This window comes from Vicugna pacos, chromosome 7 (assembly GCF_048564905.1).
Source record: "Vicugna pacos chromosome 7, VicPac4, whole genome shotgun sequence".
Lineage (NCBI taxonomy): Eukaryota > Metazoa > Chordata > Mammalia > Artiodactyla > Camelidae > Vicugna > Vicugna pacos.
Window position 1 is genome coordinate 70,706,598 of NC_132993.1, and position 24,802 is coordinate 70,731,399.

Genomic DNA, 24,802 nt, shown 5'->3' on the forward strand with positions numbered 1-24,802 from the left:
GTTGCCCATGTGCATGTGTGTGTATTGCAATGTGGACGATGTGTTCGTTTTATTTAGTAAAGTAAAGAAAAAAAAAGTAAAGTAAAGTAAAAAGTAAAGTAAAGTAAAGTATAGTTAGTATAGTATAGTGTAGTATAGTATGTGAGTAGTTGTTGATGTAAGAAAGAAAGAAGGTAGGTGGTGAATGAATGCACTGAAGGGTAGGGTAAAAAGAAACAGCTGGTTTCACTGTATCTGTTCGGCAGTTTGGCAGTTTTGCTTGGTTTGTACACGATTTCTAATTAGTTAATTAAGTCAGTCAGTCAGTCACTTCTTGTTAGCTGTGTGTATGATGTGTGATGCCTGTGATCAGGTGCATAATGTGTGTGTGTTTGTTGTGTGTTTGTTGGGAAGTGAAGTGGAGCAAGTTGGTAGCAGAAGGTGAAGGTGGTGAGAAGTGTAGAAAGCATGAGAGTCATGTATGTATGTATGTATGTATGTATGTTTGTATGTATGTTGTGTGAAAAGGCCTGGCAGGTTTCCTGGAGGTGAGGTGCCGTACTCTACTCTGGTAAGCAGTGGTCGGACATGGGTTTCTTAGACTGTTGTCTTATGTAAGACAGAAAGACAGAAAGAAAGAAAAGAAAAGAAAGAAAGAAGTGGTGTTTTCTGAATTAATTAATTAGAGGCTGGAGGAATAGTTCTCCTTCGTTAGTTAGTTAAGAAGTTGTTAAGTTAGTTAGTTAGTTAGTTAGGAGAAGTGACATTGCAAGTGAAATCGTTCTCTCTAAATGCTCATCTGCATGAAGTCGGCTGTGAAGAGAAAGCAGGTCAGGGCGCGTGGTGGTGAATGTGTGTGTATGTATGATTGATGTATGTATATATGTATGTATGTATGTGCAGAGGTGGTCGCTGTGCAGGTGGCCCAGGTGTGTGTCTGTGCTGTCGATGGATGTCGTCAGGTGGCCAGGGGAGCCATGTGTGTTCAAGAGGAGTAAGGTGTGTGTTTTCGGGAGACACTGTGTGATAACTGATTGATTGATTGAGTGAGAGAGATAGATTAGATTAGATAGAGAGGTAGGTAGATCAATCGATAGAGAGATAGATAGATGATAGATTAGATAGAGAGATGTAAAAAAAAGAAGTAGAGAGTGTAAGGGAGAGGTGGAGCAGAGGGGAAGCGGGCTTAAGAAGGAAGAGGTTGTCAGTGTCGTCAGTCAGTCAGTCTGGCAGGCAGGCAGGCGTGTGTGTGTGTCTGTTGTTTGTATGTCTGTCTGTCTGTGGCATGGGTGAAGAAATAAATAAATGAAAGTAAAGTAAGTAAGTAAATAAATAAATAAATAAATAGTGTCGAGTTGTAGGCAGGGTTTTTGTTGTTCCTGTTATTGTGCAGTTTGGTTGGTAGGTATGCATGTGGAAGGGAAATCCAGGTGTGAGGAGTAGCACCTGTGGTATGGACTGCACCTTTGGGGGGGGTCTGCCCAAGGGAAAGTGTTTGTTTGCTGGAGAAAGGTCCGTGGGCCTGAGGGTCGTGTGGGTCCTGAAGTGAAGTGAAAGGAAAGAAAGAGAGAGAGAGAGAGAAAGAGAGAGTGTAGTGCGCCAGTGGGAAACAAACAAACCAGCAGAGGGAGGGAAGGAAGGAAAGAAAGAAAGAAGCAAGCAAGTAAACAGGCAAAAGAAAGAAGTAAGCCCTCTGAGTGAGTGAGTGAGTGATTGAGTGATGGAACTCCAGCAGTATGTGGAGAAGTCTCGTGTTTGTTTTTTGTTGTTGGAGCGAAATGTCTGTCTGTGTGTCGTCTGCCATCTGCCTGTCTGTAACATAGGAGAGTGTGTTCTCTGGATGAAGGCACGAGGAAGGTAGGGGGGTGTGTGTGAGAGAGAGAGCATGTGAGCCAAGTTTTTGGGGTCCAAGTGGCTGTCAAAGAAAGAAAGAAAGAAGGAAGGAAGTAAAAAGTAAGTAAAGTAGAGTAGAGTAAAGTGAAAAGTAAGTAAAGTAAAGTGAAGTTAAGTAAGTAAGTAAAGTAAAGTATACTGTGGGTTGTATGTGAGTGAGAGTAAAGGAAGGTAGGTAAGGTAAGGTAAGAAGGAGGGAAAGAAAGAAAGAAGGATGATTGATTGGTGGATTGATTGATAGGCAGACAGATGATTCATGGATGGAGAGATGATGATTGATAGCTAGCTAGCTAGATAGATAGGTAGATGATTGATTGTTTAGTCAGATGTAGATGGATGTAGGTAGATGGATAGACAGAGCGACAGATAGATCGATAGATAGGCAGATAGATAGTTGGTGATATAGACTGATTGATTGATTAGTAGATGATGGATGGATAGGTTGAGGACTGGCAGCAAGGATCTGTGAGTGAGTGAGTGGTGGGGGGTGTGTGTGTTTGTTGTTGTTGTTGTTGGAAGAAGCCAGTATGGTGTGGAGAGCTGTGTGGATGTTTGTTTTTGTTTTGTTTTTGTTTGCGAGTGCTGCTCCAGTGGTGGCAGTGTAGTGTATTGTCGTCACTATAGTGTGTTGGGACAGGGGCATGTGGTGTGTGTGGAAGCAAGTGCAGTGAGTGACTGAGTGTGTGTCTGTCCGTCCGTCAGTCAGTCAGGCGTTGTGTAGGGCCCAAGGAGCAGTGGCTAGGTAGGAATCTAGGAAGCAGCAGCCTTGTATGCAGGTTTGGAGCGCTCTGCTCGCTGAGAGAAAGCGAGCGAGTCGCTGTTGTGGGGCCTGAGTGAGTGAAGGCGTGCAGGTGGGAGAGGCCAAGGGCAGAGATAGAGGGAGTGGAGGGAAAGGAGAAAACAAACAAATGATGGGTGAGTGAGTGCAGTGTGGACGGATGCGCGGTCCAGTGGACGAGCGGCGGGGGGAAGAGGGGAGATGAGGAGGAGGCGGCGCGGCAGCAAAATCATCCCTGTGCTGCCGGCGCCCCGGAGGGGTGGGCCCGCGGTCCCTCGCCCTGCACAGCCCTGTGCAGCCGTCCAGCATCCTCATACTTCATGCCGCCTCCTCATCATCTCCCCTCTTCCCCCCGCCGCTCGTCCACTGGACCGCGCACACACACAGGCAGGCACCCTACAAGTTCAACGACACTGCCTGCCGCCTTCCTTCTTTCTCCTCCGACAGACACAAAAACAAACAAACACAAACACACACACACATAAAAAATACATTTACAAAGGACACCTACCACCTGCCTTCTGTCCCTACTAATGCCAAGGCACATGAACCAACCGGCAGACGACAGAGCACAGCTTCATCACACACATGTCACGTCCAACCGACAAGACAGACAACGACAGACGACAGAGCACAGCTTCATCACACACATGTCACGTCCAACCGACAAGACAGACAACGACAGACGACAGACACATTACAGATGATTACATTCAGTTGACACAAACGGAGACGTCCCATGTGCCTCCTGCCCTTGGACTAGACCCACTACTCCCAGCAGGGACGCTCACACAACTATGTCTATGTCTGTCTGTCTGTCCGCACCACCCTGACATCATCATCTTTTCCTTTCTTTCTTTCATTCACACACACACAGACAGACAGACGGACGACAGACAACACCTACAGAGGGAGCCGTCCTAGTTAGTGCTCAGTACCGGCGGAAGCCACAGCTGCCCTCAGACAGACCTTCACAAACAGCACAGTGTCACTAACTAACTAAACTAAACTAACTAACTAACTGCCTAACAAACACACACACACACGCAGCGGCACAACCCCGACCCACGGGACACAAAAGGGCCAACGCCCCATCACTCCATAACCCTAACTAACCCACTCACCCCACACAACAACATCCATCCATTTCGGAGGGAACTAACCATGCCCACGTTCCCCCTTGAGCCACAAACCAACCAACCAACCAACACACAAACAAACCCCTTTGCACTGAACACCAAGCACCCACCTTTCAAGACTCCTCCTCTCTCTCTCTCACCCCAAAGATGACCTCAGCACTGACTGACTGCCTACTGGGTTTGCCATCCACCGGGGCCCACAAAACCACACCCAAAAACACACAAACACACACACAAATAAACACACAAACAAAACAAGCACCCACCTCTTCACACACTGACTCCTCACTCCACTCCAACGAACAGACTCCTCACTCACTCACCCTGCCAAGCCAAGCCTCCCACAGCTCAGTGAGGACACAGCAGACGACGGAAATGCCGCTCTCCACAGCGGCTGCCTGCAGGCCAGCCCTCCGACTTGACTTCTTCACTTACTTACTTACTTACCCCACACTTTTAGGGCCTTCCGGCCACTCACCCTGCAGACAGGAGAAGGGGCAGGCAGGCAGGCAGACATCCTCCGACTCACTCACTCACTCCAGGGTACTGGTGCCTCCTGCAGAGAAGCCTCTGCACACCTCCGGGATCCCAGCTTCCAGGGCGGCGCACTACACCCACAGCCTTCACGGCAGCGCTGCACACCCCAGCAGGCCTGCCACTCCTCACCGGCACCACAGGACCCATTATTTCTCACCCACCTGGCTCCTCAGGGCCCCGCACAGAGGGACGACACGCATGCACCCATCATCTCATCTCTCTCTCTCACTCCTTCCCGGAAAGGCACTCACTTACTTTTTACTTCATCTATCTAATCTATCATCTATCTATCTAATCTATCTGCTGCCTTTAAAGGCTCCTGCCCTCGTCTCCAACCTCCCATCAGCCTGCATTGAGGTGCTGACTGACTGAGGTCGCTGTCATAGGCACACGGACAGGTGCTGCCACCCCCTCACCTAGTAAACAAACAAACACCAAAAACGGAAACCTCCATTCCACTAAGCGAGGCGGCAGCTATTGTTTATTTTCCCTATTGCACAGCAACCAGCAAACACCTAGCGTCAACGACAAGCAAGACAAGGGAAAAAAGACTGGCCAAGACTTGACTTGACTTGACAAGAGAAGGCCACATTCCACACACTGACCTCAACGAGACAAGACAGTCAGTCAACACTGCCTGAAAGGGAGAAAACAAACAAACAAACAAACACCATTCCTAACCAGCGGTCATTCATACACAAACAAACAAACATGGTCACCCAGCTCAGGGGAGCCGTGCACACACTACATGACTGACTGACTACTTCTTCCTCAAGGAACCATAGAGCAGCACCACACAGACCTCAGAGACCTAAAGGACACACTCACAGCTTAGAAATCCTACTGACAGACACAGAGGTTCCTGCAGCACACTGCATGGCGCAGGAACCAGTATCTGTCAGCTCAACACCAGGCCACTGACTGACTGCCGCCTCCAAACCACGGGCAAACACACAGACTGAAAGCAACAAAACCCATTCACAGGACATACCAAGATTTGGAACACTTTCCTGCACGCCCACATTGATTGATTGATTGATTGACGACTGATGATTGATTGATTGCAGCACTGCTCTCAGCAGCCAGCACACAGAAGCAACCGACAGACATGTCCCTCAACCAACGACCAGATAAGCACCACAAACACGACGTGACTTTACACACACACACACACACACAGACGAAACCTGGCCACCAGGAAACAAACAAACAGAGCACGGTGTGAATTGCTGCACCGTGGGCGCACCTGGACCGCACGGGGCTAGGCAGCTGCCCTCACACACAGCACTCGGGCTCCACATCCCCCCTGTGTGCAATCCACACAGCCACACTCGCTCAGGAAACCAGAATACATGGCACTTACTTACAAGGCACTGATGAGCACCGGACAGCGCCGAGGCGGCTCCACGGGACTCCCTCCCTCACAGCAACGAGCGACCCGGCCCTGGAGAGCTGCCGCGCCGCCCACTGAACCCAGACGACATGGCTGCACAACGCTCCCGCTTGCCAGCACACTGCACATTGCTCACTCCAACTACTAAACAAACAAACACAAAAGAAAGACACTCCTCATACAACCTCTGAGGACCACTACCTGCGTGATCACAGCATCATCACACATAAGTGTATCCCCTCACCATGTTCACCTTCCGTTTACCCACTGCGACCTCTCCACTCTCTTCCAGTCAGTCACCCACACAGGGCAGAACTAACTAACTTACTTACTTACTTACTTACACACACACAGGTTCCCTGCAAGCTCGCTTCTCTGTGGCATCTAACAAACAAACAAACAAACAGAGCCGACCTCACAGACACAGACACACAGACAGACAGACAACCAGGGCACTGCCGAGGGTGTGAGGCAGACGGGCTGGGCAGCGGGCACACACTTCCTGCAGTAAGAGCCGTACGTTCCAGAGCTCCACACCTCACTTCCTGCACTTACAACGACCACGTCAGGCACTGCACACTTGCTCCGACAGTACATCGCACAGGGTCCCACCACAAAACAAACAAACAAACACACACACATCGGCCTTTGGACACATGAGACTGCTGCCCACCCGTTCCAGGCTGCGCCTCGTCGCGCGGCACACACGTGCACTACGCCCACATGCTCCCATCCTCCCACCTCCCACACCGTGTCCCTGCCCTCCCAATACACATGGGACACACCAACAACCACACAGACCCACACAACCATGCACGTCAGTCCCATGACCACCAGTGCAAAAGACACGGACAGAATCTCAACAGCAGCAACTGCACTTCATTATCGACGCCCTACACAGACAGCAGCCTCCAGGGTCCACAGCATCCTTCCAGCGCCCTGCACGGCCCCACACGAGGCTGCACAACACACTCACATGACTCCCAGACGACAGCCACCCAGGCCTGCCCACCGACCATACCCACCAAACCCGTCCCTCAGGACACAAGGAGAATGACGACACACTTCTGCAGGCAGGAAACACCTGAAACACGGAGCGCCACTTACTTACTTACTTCCCTGGCCTTATACGAAATGCTGAAGACACTCCTTTAGGCAACACCACAATAGCAGTAACAACTAATGGGCAAACATAACAGCATACCTCTCACTGCCACAGTTCCATCTACTCCTATGAGCTCACATACTACTGTCCTGGCGGCAGACTCCTCCCTTTTATATCCAGTATGACAGCTCAAGCACACAGGCAGCAAAACTATCCATCCATCTATCTATCTACCTACCTACCCACCCACCCATCTATCCAACCACACTCACCACACACAGAGTACAGAGTACAAAAGTACAAACAAACAAACAAACCTGTCAGCTAGGACCTCACAGCCGTAAACCACAGAGGGGGAGAGCAACAGTGCAGAGCTTCAGCATGCATTTCACCTTCGGCTGTGCCCAACAGAAAACCAACTCCTGTACACGCCAAGCCGCTTTCCCCAGGCCACCTAGCAGCCCCCGAGCCACCGTCTCCATCAAACACACACACACACACGGGGAACCAACAGGACTCTGTGCACGCCACCACAGACAGTCCTCACACGACACATGCAAAGAAAAGAACAGGAACACACAGAACAAAGACAGACAGACACTTCAAAAGTACTTGAAAACACTTTAAACTCCAGTAGTAACTCACCTACTGTCTGTCTGTCTGTCCATCCATCAGTAACTCATTCACAAGCCTATGGACTACACTTGCCATTCCCACGGCACAGAGAGCCCCACTGACACAAAAGAAAGATACCACTACATGCTACGTACCAGTACATCCCATCTACATTTCAGCCTTAACGACACACACACACTGTCATGGCCACATACACTCCGTGAACATGGAAATGAACAAAACGCTGACACACAGGCGCGCACACGGACAAAGCAGACTCCAGTACAAACACTATGACAACACACACAGGTCATTCCAAACTGATAAATGCCCCATCCAACACGCGCACCTGCATTCATCACAGCACCCACACAGACACATACAACACACACAGGACTCACAGGGAGACAGACAGACAAGACAACATCACGTCAGTACCGTCGCAGCTCATTGCCCCACTCTCACCACTGGACAGGTCATCCTGAGAAAAAGACAACTTCACAGCCATACCCACCTCCATTATGACCACACAAACATCTCAGATGAACCAGCTACATTTATACCTATCTATCTATCTATCTCATCGATTTCACACAGCCCAATGCTAGAGAAAGGCAGAAAACACACATCACAGCACAGTACCATGCATGACACATGACAACCAGCACACCAGATCACTACATCTAGGTGCTCCTTTTTTACCACCACAGGCAACACACAAGACCGCTACTGACGCTCACCAACAAAGAAAAAACCCGTGACCCCAAATAAATAAGACCCAAAACCACAGAGGAGCTGTTACAGTTGACACAGAAGTACCACAGATCACAGCAGACCGCTGTGACACTTCCTACAGCAAAACATTGAACCACCTCGGAGACGTGGACAAACCCTAGAAACACCCCCGCCACCACCGAATCCTTAACAAGCATCACTGATCAAACACTTCCCACCAATCATCCATGACCAGGCAACTACACTGCTGCATTCTGCCAAAGATTCCAAGCCTACTGAATACCTCTCCTTCCGACCCCTGTCCAAAAACAGGAGGACCGAACACTCCCCAGTACATTTCCCTAGGCCGCCCTCCGTCCCCTTCCACCACAGCCACACAAGGACACTGTAAGACACAGGCCACACCCCTACACGACAACGGGTGTGACGTGCCCATGATACAACGGCCAGGGTTCCTTTCTTTGCTCACCGTGCTGCTTTCACACAGGAGCCTAAAGAAGTGTCTCTCTTCCAAGGCTTTAAGAGCCACTTCAGAACTGGGCAAATACAATGCTCACTTCATCACAAACATCTGAGTCACTGCTCACAGATGTGCACTACGAGTTGCTTGCGCTCCACTACCACCACCCTTCCAAAACTTGGAGAAGCCTGATTCAGCCTGTTCAGCCTTACTCTTCAACCTAATTACAACAAATGACAAAACATTGCTTCCGGGTTCTGACAAACCGCAGCAGGGTGCTCCTGAACTGTGAGCGTCCTTGGCATATTTCCCTTCCCTGTGCTCAGGGCCCTGACTTGCATGTTTCACACCTCCTTCAAACCAGCCACTTACTTACACGTCCTGCAGCAGGGTCAAGCTTCTCCAGTTCCTTACGGGATTATGACAGTGCATGTACACTACACACATGCAGACAGTTACCTCTGCAATACAGCCTTTCTTACTTATTATGCACACACTACACATAGTAAAATCCTCACCAGTGTATCAGCAGACCACGTTCCACGGCACATTACACGGGTCACGCACCAGGACCCAGTGAAATGGACCCCCGGGACAAAAGGATGCTTCACCACCCACAAGTCAACGGATACGATACACACATTCACCAAACACTGGCTACAATGCATACCGTCATCTTATACATGCCAAAAAACCACTCACCACAATTCATCACACATCATGCAAACCCTCCATACAGGGAACACACATCCGCATCATAGACTTCACACACGACACACCCACACCTACCTACCTACCGCCGTAGGCACTGGGCACACCTCACAGCTTTCCCTGCACCGTCAGGAATCAGACAAGGGTGGCCACTCTCACCACTTTTATTCAACATGCGGCTGGAAGTCTGAGACCGAGCAGACACTCAAGAGAAATTCATACAACGCGTCCAAACTGGAAAGGAAGACTGCCTGTTCTCTCCATTTGCAGATTACATGACATACAGAACACCCAGGGGACTCCACCAAGACACTCTGCCAAGACTTCAGAAACAAACACAATCAGGAACACTCCCATCCAACAGCACTATACAGCCGTGCGTCGCACGCCACGGCACTGACACCGCACTATCAGACACACTACCACAGGACATACATGTGCAATGGCATCCGCATGAATGCAATACCTAACAAACAATACACGTAACCAAGGACGTGAAAGATCTACACACGGAACACTGACATCACTGCAAGACATCGAGGACAACACACATCCATGGAAAGTGACTCAGTGCTCACAGATTAAAACACTTGCACTGCTGAAATGTCCACACCACCGACTGCAATCCACCGATTCAGCGACTTCCCCACGAACAGTGCCAGGGCCCGTTCCACCCACTTACAGTCATCCTGCACTACGTGTGAAACCGCAACTGACCGCCACAGCCACGGCACACTTCAGCCAACCCACAGCGGAACGCACCGCACGCCCGGATGTGACCCTACATTACATACCTACGCTCCTCAAAGCACTACGGCACTGGCATGAAACTGACACACACATCACGGGAACAGAATACAGGGAGTCCAGACGCTCCCCTGGCATACGTGGTAAATTACTTTATGACAAACGAGCCAACAGTACATGATGGGAAAAGGCCAGTCTTCTCCGTAAGTGCTACTACGAAACCAGAACAGCCATAGGCCTCAGGACGACGCTGCACACGCTATCTCACTCCACACACCAAACACCACTAACCATTCACGGCTGACTTGAACAGAAGACCTGAAACCGTACACCTCAGCACATACATAGGGAGATTCCTCCTTGGTACTGGTCCTGAGAATGCCTTTTCACATTTCTCACCATAAAAAGCAATAGCAACCAAACCACAAGGAACACCTGCGGCCCACATCCAACTTAACGCTTCCGCACAGCTACGGAACCCAACAAAGTGACGAGGCAGCCTACAGACGAACAGGAAACGTTCCCTGCTCACGCATCTCAGACGGGGCCCGTATCCAACATGCACACAGAACTGACACTCCTCCTCAGTATCCAACACTCACTCCATCTGACTTCACCACGGGCAGAGGATCTCCAAAGACATTTGTACAAACATCACATACACACGGCCAACGCACACATGCCACGATACTCAACCACTCGTCACAGACACACAAATCAAATCCACCGTAGATGATCACCTCATACCTTTCATAACGGGCAAAATCAGTAAGACAAGACATACCAAATGCTGGCAAACACGTGGAGACAACGCACTCCCGACTCATGGCTACTGCAACTGAAACCTCGTACAGCCACTATGAGAACCCACACTGCAGTTCAGTTCCTCCAGGCACGCACTTACCACTGCAATTGCCATGTGATCCAGCAACTCCACTTTTGCAGTGCTACGCAGAGGAAACGAACACACAGGCTATCAGACGCGTTTCTGCACTCCCGTGTTCCTCCCACCACTACTCAGCCACATCCAGGACACGGACACAACCTGCGTGGTCACTGACGGCTCACTGCACACACACGCTGCACTGCACATCTACACCGGCAACTGTGCCCAAGAACAGGAAGGACCTCCGGCCACCTCTGACAACACGCGTGGACCTTGACGGCAATACTCTTAAGTGAAAACACTCGCCCAGAGACAGACAAATACTGCCGGCATCAGTTACACTGGGAATCCTAAACAAAAAACAAACACCCCACACTCAAAGACAGACGAGCTGGCTGCCAGGGGCAGGGAGGCACAGGGAAAGGCTGGTGCCAGGCTGCACACTCACAGCCACAGGACTGAGGTCAGAGGGTCCCCTACAGCGTGCGGACTGCACCTGATCGCACGGTGACACTGCACTTCTCTACGACAGCAGACTTCACGCACTGCCCCGAGCGGACACATACATACGTGCGCTTTGGCACGGGTGACTTAGCTTGCTGGGAGACTCCTTTCACGCTCTGTAACTTTCTCGAATCACCACAACGCACCCTTCCCCTGTCTTACTATTTCATCACTCACTGACCCTTCAGGAAACCTACCATAAAACAATCCAGTTCTCACATTCAACAGAATACCACTCTCAGTTACTAACTAACAAACAAACAAATGAAATTAAAAGCTACAAGACTGGACCCCCCAGAGAGAAAGCAGACAACAAGAAGAAACTAACAGAGAAAACAACTCTCCCACGTACACGGCCCCAGCAGAGACCCCGAGGATGAAACGCAGGCAACCTTGAGGGGAACCCAGAACCCGGAACAAGTATCAGACACAGACACTGAGACAGTATTGGACGGAGAGACTACTCCACGTTCTCAGGTGCTCCTGAAAACTCATGTAGCTAGACGACTACGAATTGACCTTCATTTGGATTCTCTTCCGATTTCAGCAAAACACCTCTGAACACGGACATTTCCCTTAATACATTCCTTTCCCTCACACTTGTCTTCAAGCGAGTTCCGCCGCCTTAGAATTCCTCACAACACGTATTTCGTCCGCTTGGTGGCAGGCACTGCATTCAACCCACTGAGCAGAGAACAGCCACTCTTTCCTAAGATTCTGCAGTCTTTCTTTATACAATTATTCTGGCTCGAACCTTTACTCCTCCATTCACTTACATGACCAACTTTCCTCCCTGGAGGCCGACTCTTACACGGCTACATTCTAATCACTAGGAAACCAATTAGATACTAGGGCTCTCCACTTAAATGCATTACGTTCACAGGACTCTACAGATGCACAAAATGTTACAAATGACAGGACCCAGGAATAAAAGGCAGCTCACACTGGTCTCTGACCAGGGCACCTGACCGTCCACCACTAGACAGTGGGGCAGCTCCTGAGCTTATTCTCAGCGTCCATTTCATGCTTCTCCACACACAGCATACCTCTCTGGCTAGCTTCACTCTTAATTCCACACTTCCACTTCCAGTGTGTCCTTCCGTGTGTGATTCAGCTGCATTCATCACTTCATTTCAGTTCCACATGAGGTTGAGCCGCTACATGTGGAGCAGCCTACACTCACCTGTGACGCTGGATGGAAGGGCTGTGCCAAAGAGCACTTCATTTCTCAACCTGCTTTCCTTTACCAGCCCCAAACTTTGCCTCCTTCCCCATACCTGCTCAAATTAACACATTCTTCCGAATTACTGAACACTATTAACCTCCATTTTCACTTCTTTTCTTTTCTAAAACACCTGTAAGACTATCTGATACTATGACCGTTGTGGTTTCCCACTTCACACTTCTGTGTATCCCTCCACACAGTTCACAGTCTTCGGAATCGACAACTACAGTTAATAAAGCATTCCTTACATGGTCCGAGGGAAAGCACCTGACCCAACACTGCTGCACACTAAAACCCACAACAGGGCAATCTACTGGGATTGCAATTAAACCCTTTTCCTACGGTGAGTTCCCACGTGGACTACACCGGGGCAGTTCGGAAAGGCATCCTAACAACTCTATTTCAGCGTTTTCCTTTCTGCGTCTCTTGCCCACAGGAGGACTACACCGACTGCGGTGGCGTTTCTGGATTAACTCCCTCCCTGTGGTCCATCTTCGGGGTCCAGTGTGCACTACTTTGGCTTCTCTCTGGCAACACACACTGCCAGCTATGACCTTGTACAACCAGATCTACATGTTACACTCCGGACCCTGCCAAGCCGTCAGCCCTCAGTTGCATGGAAATACGGTCGACTGAGGAACCAGCAGAACACTTGCTGGGCCCCTCCCATGGCATCCATCTACGACGCTGACGCAGACGGCGCCCACTGGCCGGCCGTCGGGCTGTCGACCCTTGCCCTCGAGTCAGCGCCGCATCACCCACGAACTCCATCACGGCAGAACTCTCTACCTGCGCTACCGGACACTGGGAGGCTTTCTTGTTGCCTGGCTGGTGATTCTATGTACACGGGCTCCCCAGACAGCTGTGTATGAATCACACAAACTCTATGGACTTTGCCCTGACATTCTGACCAACTGCAGTTCCTTTCCTTTTCCCAGAAAACTCTAAGTGAAAAAAACCTTCCTTGCACCCTCACTTATTCTTCAGTTAAACATGCTTCCCTGCTTTGACTAGCTACTACTGAAAACAAAACACACAGACACTGAGAGAACTGACATAGATGTAAACTATCAAAGGAGACATGGCTACTATTCTACAAAAAAATTCCCATGAATAAAATGCCTTACAAAGAATGGCTTCCCTGCCAAAAATGGAACACGAATGCTGACCAAGTGAATTTTGCAGTGGTAGTGACTTGGTTGCTTGAAAACAATGACTACGAAATTATTACACAACAGGTGCTTGAGGGTAACATTTCCATCTGCGACACAGCTCCCCTTAAATGTATGCCCTTACCAACGCCTTCCATCTAACGTTCTTTCCGTTCGTAGGACGGATCGTTCTGCAGTGCTGGCCTGACATGTGACAACGCTCCAGAAACAGCTCGTGGCGGGGACGGGAAACCTTTTCTCTTGCGATACATGACCCTGGCTAACCAAGGGGACTTTGCATGACGCTGCTGCCACTTCACCTTTCGGTTTCTGTCCCTCTTACTGTAGACTGTAGTCCGTGGAAAGGTTCCCTGCGTGACATGATTCCTGTGTAAGACCCTGACCCTTGCAGTGTAACGCACTGAAGTCATCTTCTACATCTGTCGTTAAACTACTCTGAATATACTGTGCGATGTGAATGACGGATTTGCTGAATGATGACATGGTAATTCATGGACTTCATACAGACTCCTGCTTTTGCCTGAGAGACCTGTGTACAGAAATTTTAAGTACATACTCAGATTTGACACATTTATTTTTGGAAGAGTACATATATGTTCTCAAAGAAGACTCATCCTAGGCTTCCTCTTCGTTCGCTGGAACTGCGGCATATACAATCCACCGTTTCCCGCTGCTACTGCTGCTTTTGCCCCTCCATTTTCAACGGTATCACCACTTGACCCTATACTTCCATCCACTTTGATAACGGTTTAAAATTACTCTGAACAAATAGGAAACCTGGACTCTGTCCGTATGCACATAAATATTTGATTGTGCTTCATCTGAATTGTTTTCATGCAGCCTCCTTACCACGAATGCTTACCGTACTACACTTAATATTTCATTATATAGTCATATGCGACCAGACTAGATTCATCCAAACATCATTTTCAGGACTAACCCGTATTTGAAGACACGGTAAAAACACTGACTCTAACTCTTAACCACAGTGACTAGCTCCGCGGAAGGCTGGAAGCATGCAGGCTTTCTGACCGGTAGGATGCATTGGTTCTTTTCTTCACATGATCCAGCACACCTTAGTCCACTTCCTGTATCACAGACATAATCCATTCTTCACCATAGTTTAAAAGACGCATTCCTTTTGTTTTCCCCTTTGCATGGATTTGTAATTCCCTCCACCACCAATATACCCTGGGCACCGTTCCTGTACCTTTCCTTATTTAAAATAACTTTTCCATATGCACAAGGTGCTGGATTCAATCCCCAGGACTTTCATTACAATAAAAACATAAATAAACATAAACCTTCTTGCCTCTCCCCTCAAAAAACCAATTGCCTAACTAACTTTTCCTTTAAAAATGAGCGGATAGGGAAATAGAGTCACTTTGCCAACTGTCACACAGAATTGCCATCCGTTACCACTTGTAACACATTGCTGTGATCTCGCAGTCCCATTTCTACCTGGTATTGACATCTCAGAAAACAGCACAGTGATTTCCAAAAGGATGGAACTCCTCACTCTACTGAAAACACGTTTACATCCTCTTCTTTGCTACTTCAATAGCTAACACTTACGCTTACCTTTTGCAAGACTATTTTATTTTCATCACGAAACTGCAGGGAAGGGGATATCAAAATATCTACCCATGGGAGTTTCTCTATATAAATGCCACACATCCAAACAACTGCATTCCTTCCAGCGTACAAAAGACTACCTTCCAGTGCCCGTTAACATCTCCTGCATCTACTCTCATGGCTGCTGTCAGTGACCTACGTTTTCATCACCTGCACTGCTGCTGCCTTCAGCACAGTGGAACTTGGCATCTCTTCGCAGGGCCCTGTTTGGCTCCCTTCACCGTCAAAAGCTATTTACATGCCCGAGTCTTGCCGCGACCTTTTATTTCCTGTTACACAATACATTCATATTATGACAGTGACCTCCCTGGCACTAAATACACTATCACCATGCTCTCAGACGGCAACTTCCTCTCATGCCTACTACTCGGCTTCACGCTCTCCTCACAGTTCTCTGAAAGGTCGTTCCCATCGAACTCTTCAATTTACATTAGGATTCTTCTATGAGTTCCAATTGTTGACAAGACCTTACACTACAGCCTGTTATAAATATTGCTTTTCAAAGACTCAGCATGACACGAGATCAATCAAAACACCTTTCACACTTCTTTCACTTCTTTTGTCCTCCACTCAAGCAGCTTACTGCACTTTGTCACCAAACCAAAATCCACGTGACTCGTGCATTGCTGTCAAGTCACAGGAATGAATGTTGCATTACCGCTTTCTTTACATTTCCTTACTTTAAACAACCAGCATTACTGCCAAACGCCAATCGTGGTCCACATTTGTACCAGGTTTTTAACATGACATGCCAGGTTTGATTGTAGAGACTTTCAGGTCCTGGGCCTATACGATTTCAGTAAGACCTTTCTCATGTTTCTACTGCTTGAGGCGTTATTGCCTACCTTGGAACAAACGAAAACAGTGTTGCTGCCATTTCTAAGTTTTCCTACACTATTCTGTTTCTTAACTTTAAAACTGGCCTTACTGGGTTCACACAGCCAGTCTCCCTTTTAAGTGACCTTTGCAACCCAAGTGTTACTTGCATATTTGATGCTCTCCCGTATTCTGCATCTCCTTTACATCTTTCTCTCCCCCAAAGCTGACATTCTGTGTCTTATTTTACAACTCTAACCTACTCCATGAATCGTATTAGTTGACATGACAGTGTCTCACGGTACAGAGGTGGACCTAGTGAAACACAATGCATCTTCTCACTACTTTCCTACAGTGTAGAAGACAATGACTATTTCACTGGCCCACCCCTTCTCATATTTTACGATTATCTCAACCTTCTGTCCTGTTTCCCCACAGCAGATTGCTCTCATTGCTAATACCCCATGGGCGTTTCTGTACAGAGCAGACCACTGAAGCAGAACTCTGAGGTTGCTAGATGTCTTGAAAAAATCCCAGATTTCCACAGTCTAACACAACCCTCACCAACAGTTTCCTCTACTTTCCTTACTTATAGTTCACCAAATTACTGACACTCCACGGAGACTAATCAGATACTGTCCTGTACAGATGCCAGTCCAGCTTACAGTGTGACCTGACAAAGCTGTCTTTCCTGTGCTCTGTGACTGCTCCGTCCCGCCATTAGGGTACTTCTATGGAAATGCTCGATGTGCATCCACGTAAAAGGCCGAGTGGCCTTGTGAACAAAAGCTCTTCTTTCCCCTTTATTATGTTCCCTTGACACTTTTGTGTACACTAAATAGCCTGATACAAACATTTTGTAAAAATTTGTATAATACTGTTATAAAAATATTTATAATCCCAGAAAATGTTCTCTTACATCTTGCGCAGAAACAGTATATTCAGAATAAAAGTTTATCATTTAAAGTCATCAGACTGGACTATGTACTTACTTAAAATCCGGTTATAAGACGCAGCGGTCTCTATCATACACACTCTTTACTTCTTTACTCAACAAAGCAGGCCTTGCTCGGGAGACAATTCTACATTATGGACATGCACTTTGGGATTACGAAAGTGCTTACACAACAAAAACCTCAACCCACAAACACAGGTCACTGCAACTTCTTTGCGTAACTCTGACCCTCCTCGCGTGGGCTTCTGTCACCCAGGCAATGAGGACCTCATTCAACCACACTTCTGATGGCTGTTACAAAATTCTTCCCTACCCAAACAATAACACTTCCATGTTTTCTGACCACCTGGGGAACCTACTTTGAAAGACAGAACCTACAACACATGAAAGCTGCAACCCTTTCTCACGTCTCATATTTAAACCTCTCTCCGAGCGTCTTCATAGCAAACACAAGCTTAAACAATGAGGTACAGCATTAACAGTTACAAAGCCACCTTGCTCTGACCCTCTGACCTTGACACCACCTTACCGCGGGCCTTCCTACGCTCCCCTGATAAGTACTGAGTCCCATGTTGTGTCGAATCCAATATAATGTAGGCCTGCTTTTCCTTCTGAGGAGCCCATAAGACAGTAAACACCTCCACACGGGAGGGCTGCGTTACGTAGGCAGCACTGCCGGGGATTACTGCACAGTGGGACCCCTACTTCCTGACCAAGGCATGCTAACAAGACAATCCTACTATACAGGGTAAGGTGGATAACATTGCCTTTTTGAAGATCTGGCTTCACTCTGTACCTAATTATCTCCTTAATCGATCCTGCTACTCCCCCAGACGCTCACTTCCTCTATCAATCATCTTAATCCTATCCGCACCTCTTCCCTTCGAACTTTGCCTGATCATTTCTCCTTCCTCACACATACTCAGTCTGCCCTCTCTGTGAGCTTCCTTCCCTCTGCCTGCAAACACACTCAGAACACCTCTACTTAACACACAGTACTCACATACGCAACACTGCCCACTCGCCCCTACACTTCTAAGAGTTACAATCCTTGATTTAGAGTATTTTTTTCTCCTACCTCAGACACCTACTGGCAGTGTCTTCTCGCAATCTGCTCCACAAGGCCTCAGATTCTCTGATCTGAACGGCACATTATCTCTGACCTCCATTTTCGCACGACCACCGAACCTTCCTAGTAACTGGTGTGACGCCGTAACACATTTAACCTCTTGGGCCTTTCGTGATTCTCAAATGCCTCCTATCTCACAGCGGAGTTATCCACAAAGCTCCGACACAATTTTCCATACGTTGATATATCAGCAACAATGCTACTTATTTTAATACCGTTTACATGGCCTCCATTTTTTTCATACACGCATTTCCGACACACACTGATATCTCTGCCACAAGTGGAAATCCCATACAATTTGCTGTCTTACCCAGTCATATCACAGGGTCATATCTACTATAACAATGAAGCACAAAATCAGTCACCATATACCAGACCCACCTGTGCCAGCTTCAACCTAGTATTTACATACTGCGTTCCACACATCACAATAAATATTCAACACAGTTACTATAATAACAGGGCATTTTTTCCATTTCTGCTGTGAATACTTTACACCATAAACCTCCACTCAACCATCTGACTACACACTGTAATTAATACATTAAAAATATACACCAAAAGGCATACTCATGAAAATTTTTCCCACACTCTGAGTTTTCTCAGGTGCTTGCTTTCTCTTCCAAAACGCTTCACCCTAATCGGACCAGGTTCTGAGACTCTCAAGACCCCACCACCATGTCTTCAGCAGTGACCGCAGACCACTCTCATGCACGTCAGAACACTGTACCATGCCTAGGCTGGACTCACATTCCCACCTTCCTACATTGAGAGGGACCTCTCTTCACACGTACTCGCTTCTCTTGAATGGCGCACCAAACACACGACCTTTCCTTTGTCACACTGTGCGGCACTTGACAATACTTACTGTAAATAGCGAAATTCTTAATAACCTACTCTTAGCTGCCATGACCCTCCTTTTTTACTCTCAAAATTATACTCATCTCTAAAAATCCCTAAATCGGATACCTATACACCTAGCACTTCAGAAAGGCAATACAGCCAAGACATACATGCAGTCTGCTGTTTACACTCGGATTTACCACGTATCACCTTCAGAACCATTGGCAAATTACAAACTGCTTCCCACCCTCAGTTTCCTCATCCATAACACAATAACGGTAACTACACTGCTGGACTGCCACGATAACCAAGTGATATCATCAATGCACAGCACATACCACAACAATACTTAGGAATCACTCTGACCAAGGAGCCGTAAGACTTACACTTGGGAAACTTCAAAACATAGAGGAAAGTACAGATGATTCACAGACATGGAAAGATCCCCCATGCTTTTCGGCTCTTGGATTGGAACACTCCATACCCTTCAACTGCCCATACTGCCCAGGACAACCTACAGACTTCCTACAATCCCTATGAAATTACCCAGGACATTTTCCACAGACCTACAACAAACAAACCGAAAATTTATAAGCAATCACAGAAGACTCACCATTGCCAAAGCAACTCTGAGGCAATGGAATAAAGCTGCAGGCGTCACCCTCCCAGATGTGCACCACTCCTATGAACAGTAGTATCACAACAGTTTGCTGCTGGCACACAAACAGCCATGGGCATCAACGGAAAAGAATACAAAGCCCAGAAATAAACCCACACACCTATAGGCAATTCATCTTCACAGCCGACAAAAGACTACAATGCAGCAAACACAGTCTCTTCACAAACTGCTGTGCAGAAAGCCTGACAGCCACATGTCCATCAGGGCAGTCAGGACCCTCCCTCATGGCACACAAACACATACAAACTGCCCTTAAGACTCCAACACAACAGATGACACTGCAAAACTCCTAGAGGAGACCCGACGCAAAATATTCTCTGACATACATTGTAGCAGTACTTCTCTAGACCACTTTCCCAAAGCAAAAGACATAAAAGCAACAATAAATCATTTGCACCTAAAACACGTTACAGATTTTTACACCGCAAATACAACCATACACAAAATGAAAACACAGCTTACCGAACTGGAGAAAATACCTGCAAACCATGTGCCTTCCAATAGGGTACTATCCACCATGTATGAACAGCTTATACAGCTCAGTACCAAATCCACAAACTATCCACTCTAGCACATGGGCACAAGCCCTACACGGGACATTTCTCCAGAGACATCACCCACATGGCTAACAGGCACATGAAAGGCTGCCCAACATCACTAATGATTACAGAAATGAAAATCAAGCCCACCATGAACTATCACATAGCACCTGCCAAAACAGCCATCATCAAGAAGACCACAAATAACAAGTGCGGGTGAGACTGTGAAGACACGGAACCCTAACGCACTCCTTACGGGAAACTACCTACCTGCAGCACTGAGGCGAACAGCAGGGAGTGACCTCAAACGACCTACACATAGAACTACCATATGATCCGGCAATCCCACTCCTGAGTATTTATCCAGAAAACAGGAAACCATTCATTCAACAACACACACGTACCCCACTCTTCATAAGCAGCACATTTTAAAATACTCAACATATGCAAAAAACCCCAACTGCCTATCAAACAGCTGACTGGATTAAGATATACACAACTGCAATGGAACACGACTCATAAACAATAATGAAATACTGCCCTTGCAGCAATCTGGATGAAACTAGACATTATTATCCTCAGTAACATAAATCAGACACAGACAGGCAAATGCTATATGGTATCACCTATTGTGGAATCTAAACAAAAACACAAACGACAGTATGTGCAACACAGACACAGACTCACAGAGACAGAAACTTGCGGTTGTGAAACGAGAGACTGGAAAGGGGAGGAACTACTTACGACTATGAGATTCACAGACACAGATCTATATAAAATAGATAAGCAACAAGAAAATACTGTATAGCCTGCGAATTACACACAGGATCTTCTAACATACAATGGGGTCTAATTTGCAACAACGTCTGGCTCATCACACTGCACAGCTAAAGCTATCACAACACTGTAAATCAACTCTACTTCACTTAAAAAAGCCCTACAGATACAGTAGGAGAAGAATGGCTACATGCATAATGGCCTCACAACTTCCCAGGACATTCTGCAGTCGGTAAACGGATACTGATGCACATCACGTAGCACCAGGAAAATCTTTACGCTACAATTTTAACTGAAAAAGGATGCAAACTTTACTGCATACTTCCTAACATGTAAAACTCATAGGGCACTAAATAAGATTATAAGAGACTGTGGAAAAGTGACCTCTACAATTACCGCACATTTGTAGAATTTCAACATACACTTCACTCACTTCCTTACATACATCAACTATTTACAGTATTACTGCTGATGTAATAGACGCCACCTTACAATGACAAGGGCCCTGGACAACACTGTGCACCCACTCAACAAATCGGATGGTGACTGAAACCTCAACATCTATGCGCTCTACTCTGACCAAATGCTACTCTATCCAATTTTATACTACTCTGCTAAGCATTTTTGTGACTTCTGCATTACATCACTACTATAAATGATGTCCTACATTTTACACACATGCAACTCTACACTTTCCTGTCCTCCGTATTCAGCCAGTGCTCCTTTTTAACACATTACAATACTATGGACATGTTACATTAAAAACCGTTAAAAACACAGGGACATTAGGAAAACAATCCTTTTACCATCACATTCAAGACACTACTATACCTATGAGTAACTCACCACAGAGGTAACAGACCTCTATTTCACACACTATAAGACAGTAACGAAAGAAACTAAGCATGACACACATGAAAATATACACCACATTCCTGAATTCCAAGAATGAGTATTTTAACACTCCCATACTACCCAAGACTACCTGCCCATTCCTTTCACTTCCTATTAAAATACTAACGCATCTTTAACACGACCATAACACATACATCTACAATTTGTCTGGAAACACAAAAGACCCTGAATAGCCAAAATAATTTTGAAAGCACAGAACAAAGCTGGACATACCACACTCCCTGATTACAAACTACATGCCACAGCCACAGGAATCACAACACTAATGGTCCAGGCACAAAAATAAAGACATACATTAATGGAGCAACGTAGAGAGGCCAGAAATGAACCTACCCTCCTCTGGACCATTACTCTAGGACAAAGAAGGCAATAACACAATGGGGCCAAGATGGCCTCTTCAATACACAGGACTGCGGAACCTGGACAGCTACCTGGAAAAGAGTCACAATGAACTACGCTCTCATACCATGCACAACAACAAATTCAACGTGGATTGAAGACTTACCTCTAAGACCTGAAATCATAAATCTTATGAAAGCAAACATAGGCAACACACTTTCTGACATTAGTCTCCATAGTATTTTCCTACATCTGTCTTCTATCCCAAGCTACATACAAGCAAACATACACAAATGAGACTACATCAACCCTAAAAGCTTTTCCAAAGTGAAATAAACTATCAACAAACTGAAAAGATCAGCTACTGACTCTGACACGGTACTGGTAAATCATATGACTCATAAGGGGCTACTATCCAAAACATCCCAAAACTCACGCAACTCAGCACTTAAAGACCTAGCACATTTTTCAACAACGGGCACAGGATCTGAATACACATTTTGCCAAGGCAGCTATACAGATGAACATCAGGCAAATGAAGAGATTTTCAACATCACTAATCACCAGGATGATACAACTCAAGACCACCATGAGATATCACCTCATATCTGCTACAATACCTACTGTCAAAAAGATACCAAACAACAACTGTTGGTGAGGACAGGGAGAACAGGGAACCTTCCTACTAGACAATTAGCGGGTATGTAAATTGGTGCAGCAGCTATGGAAAACACAATAGAGACTCCTCAAAAAATTAAAAATGGAAATACATGATTTAGCAATTCCATGCTTGGGTACATATGTGCAGATAATAAAACCACCACTTAGGAAAGATATACGCACCCTTATGTTCCCTGCAGTATTGCTTACAATATCCCAGAAACGGAAGGAACATAAGTGCCCATCAAAAAATGAATGGTTACACTGACGTGGTATACATGTACAATGGAATCCCACTCGGCCATGACGAATGAAATCTTGCCATTTGCGACAACACGGATAGACCAAAAGGGTATTATGCTAAGCAAAATAAGTCGGACAGATAAAGACAAAGAGTGCACAATTTCACCGACATGTGTCATCTAAAAACAACAGAACAAATGCACAAACATAAGACAACAGAAGCCGACGCACAGACACAAAAAACAAACAAATAGTGAAGAGGGGAGAAGGGGTTGGGGGGACAAAACAAATAGGTAAATGAGATTACAAACTACAAAGCTCCAGTTGCACAACAACCGAGTGATGAGTATGCAATGTACAGCACTGGGATGACAGTCAATGACTCTATTTTGCATGATGACATATCATAACTAGACTTCCTGTGGTGATCATTTAAAAATGAGTAGAAATCCGGAATCACTCGGTGGTGTATCAGGAACTAATACACTGTGGAGGTCAATTATACTTCCAACACAAACTCCTAGAAAAAGAGTCCAGATCTGTGGTTACTAGAAAAGCTGGGGGGTGTGCTGGGAATTGGAAGAAGGCAATCAAAACGTACACACTTCCACTTTTCAAATAACCAAGTACTATGGATGTAAGGCGCACCATGACAAAATAATTAACACCGCTTTATGTTGCACACGAAGGATATTAAGAGAGCACATCCTGATAACATGAATTCTGCAGATTTCAGTCAGCCTTTCTTACTGAATCAGTAGACCCCTAACAGCAAGCAAACTGATCTAAAACTTACCCAGGATTCCAGACATGTGGTGGAACGATCACAAAGTAATGGTAATCAGGAGAAGCACTCCATGGGAGGAGACATAATGAGTCCATCTGGCAAGACTGAGTTTCCTGTGCCTATGGGATACGAGGCTACAAGAGTACTGTCGCATGTGAATGTCCATGTCAGCAGGAAACTTCACGGGGAAACTACAGACATAGGGACCAATCCAAAAACACAGCTTCAACTCAAAGGCTTACGTGTGGTAGGCCAAGAAAATAGAATATAGGCAACAAACACGTATCTAGTCTAATGGTTCTTTTGACTCCTGAACTGCCTTTTGCACCAATCTCATTGACTCAAATTTCTCACACACAGAGATAGATTTTTCACAGGCTATAGCAACTGTTTCCACCAACAATGTTACTTTGCACGGTTATGCCCATATACTTTCTTCCTGCTTAGGTCCTGTTACGATACACTTCTATCTCAGGTCTTCTGTCATGTTTGAAATAAACCCTAAATATTGAGCAGCACTTCTTTGGAATTCAGAGCAAATAACCGACTCTGTACCACACTGAGCTACAATGAACTTTCCAGCAGAGCAAAAAGCCTGACATATGG

At 46.6% G+C, this 24,802-nt stretch overlaps 1 protein-coding gene and 1 long non-coding RNA gene across 6 annotated transcripts in view; one reads left to right on the plus strand and one right to left on the minus strand.

The window, feature by feature from the left end:
• The window catches only part of CACNA2D1 (calcium voltage-gated channel auxiliary subunit alpha2delta 1), a 420,595-nt gene extending 403,292 nt beyond the window's left edge, over window positions 1-17,303 (plus strand). For all 4 annotated transcript variants that reach the window (XM_072965120.1, XM_072965122.1, XM_072965123.1 and 1 more), the window contains one exon: window positions 13,144-17,303. In XM_072965120.1, coding sequence (XP_072821221.1) covers window positions 13,144-13,260 — 117 coding nt within the window. In that variant the 3' untranslated portion in view covers window positions 13,261-17,303. The remainder of the gene's footprint in view (window positions 1-13,143) is intronic.
• The window catches only part of LOC140697443 (uncharacterized), a 96,310-nt gene that overhangs the window by 17,790 nt on the left and 53,718 nt on the right, over window positions 1-24,802 (minus strand). The window lies entirely within an intron of this gene.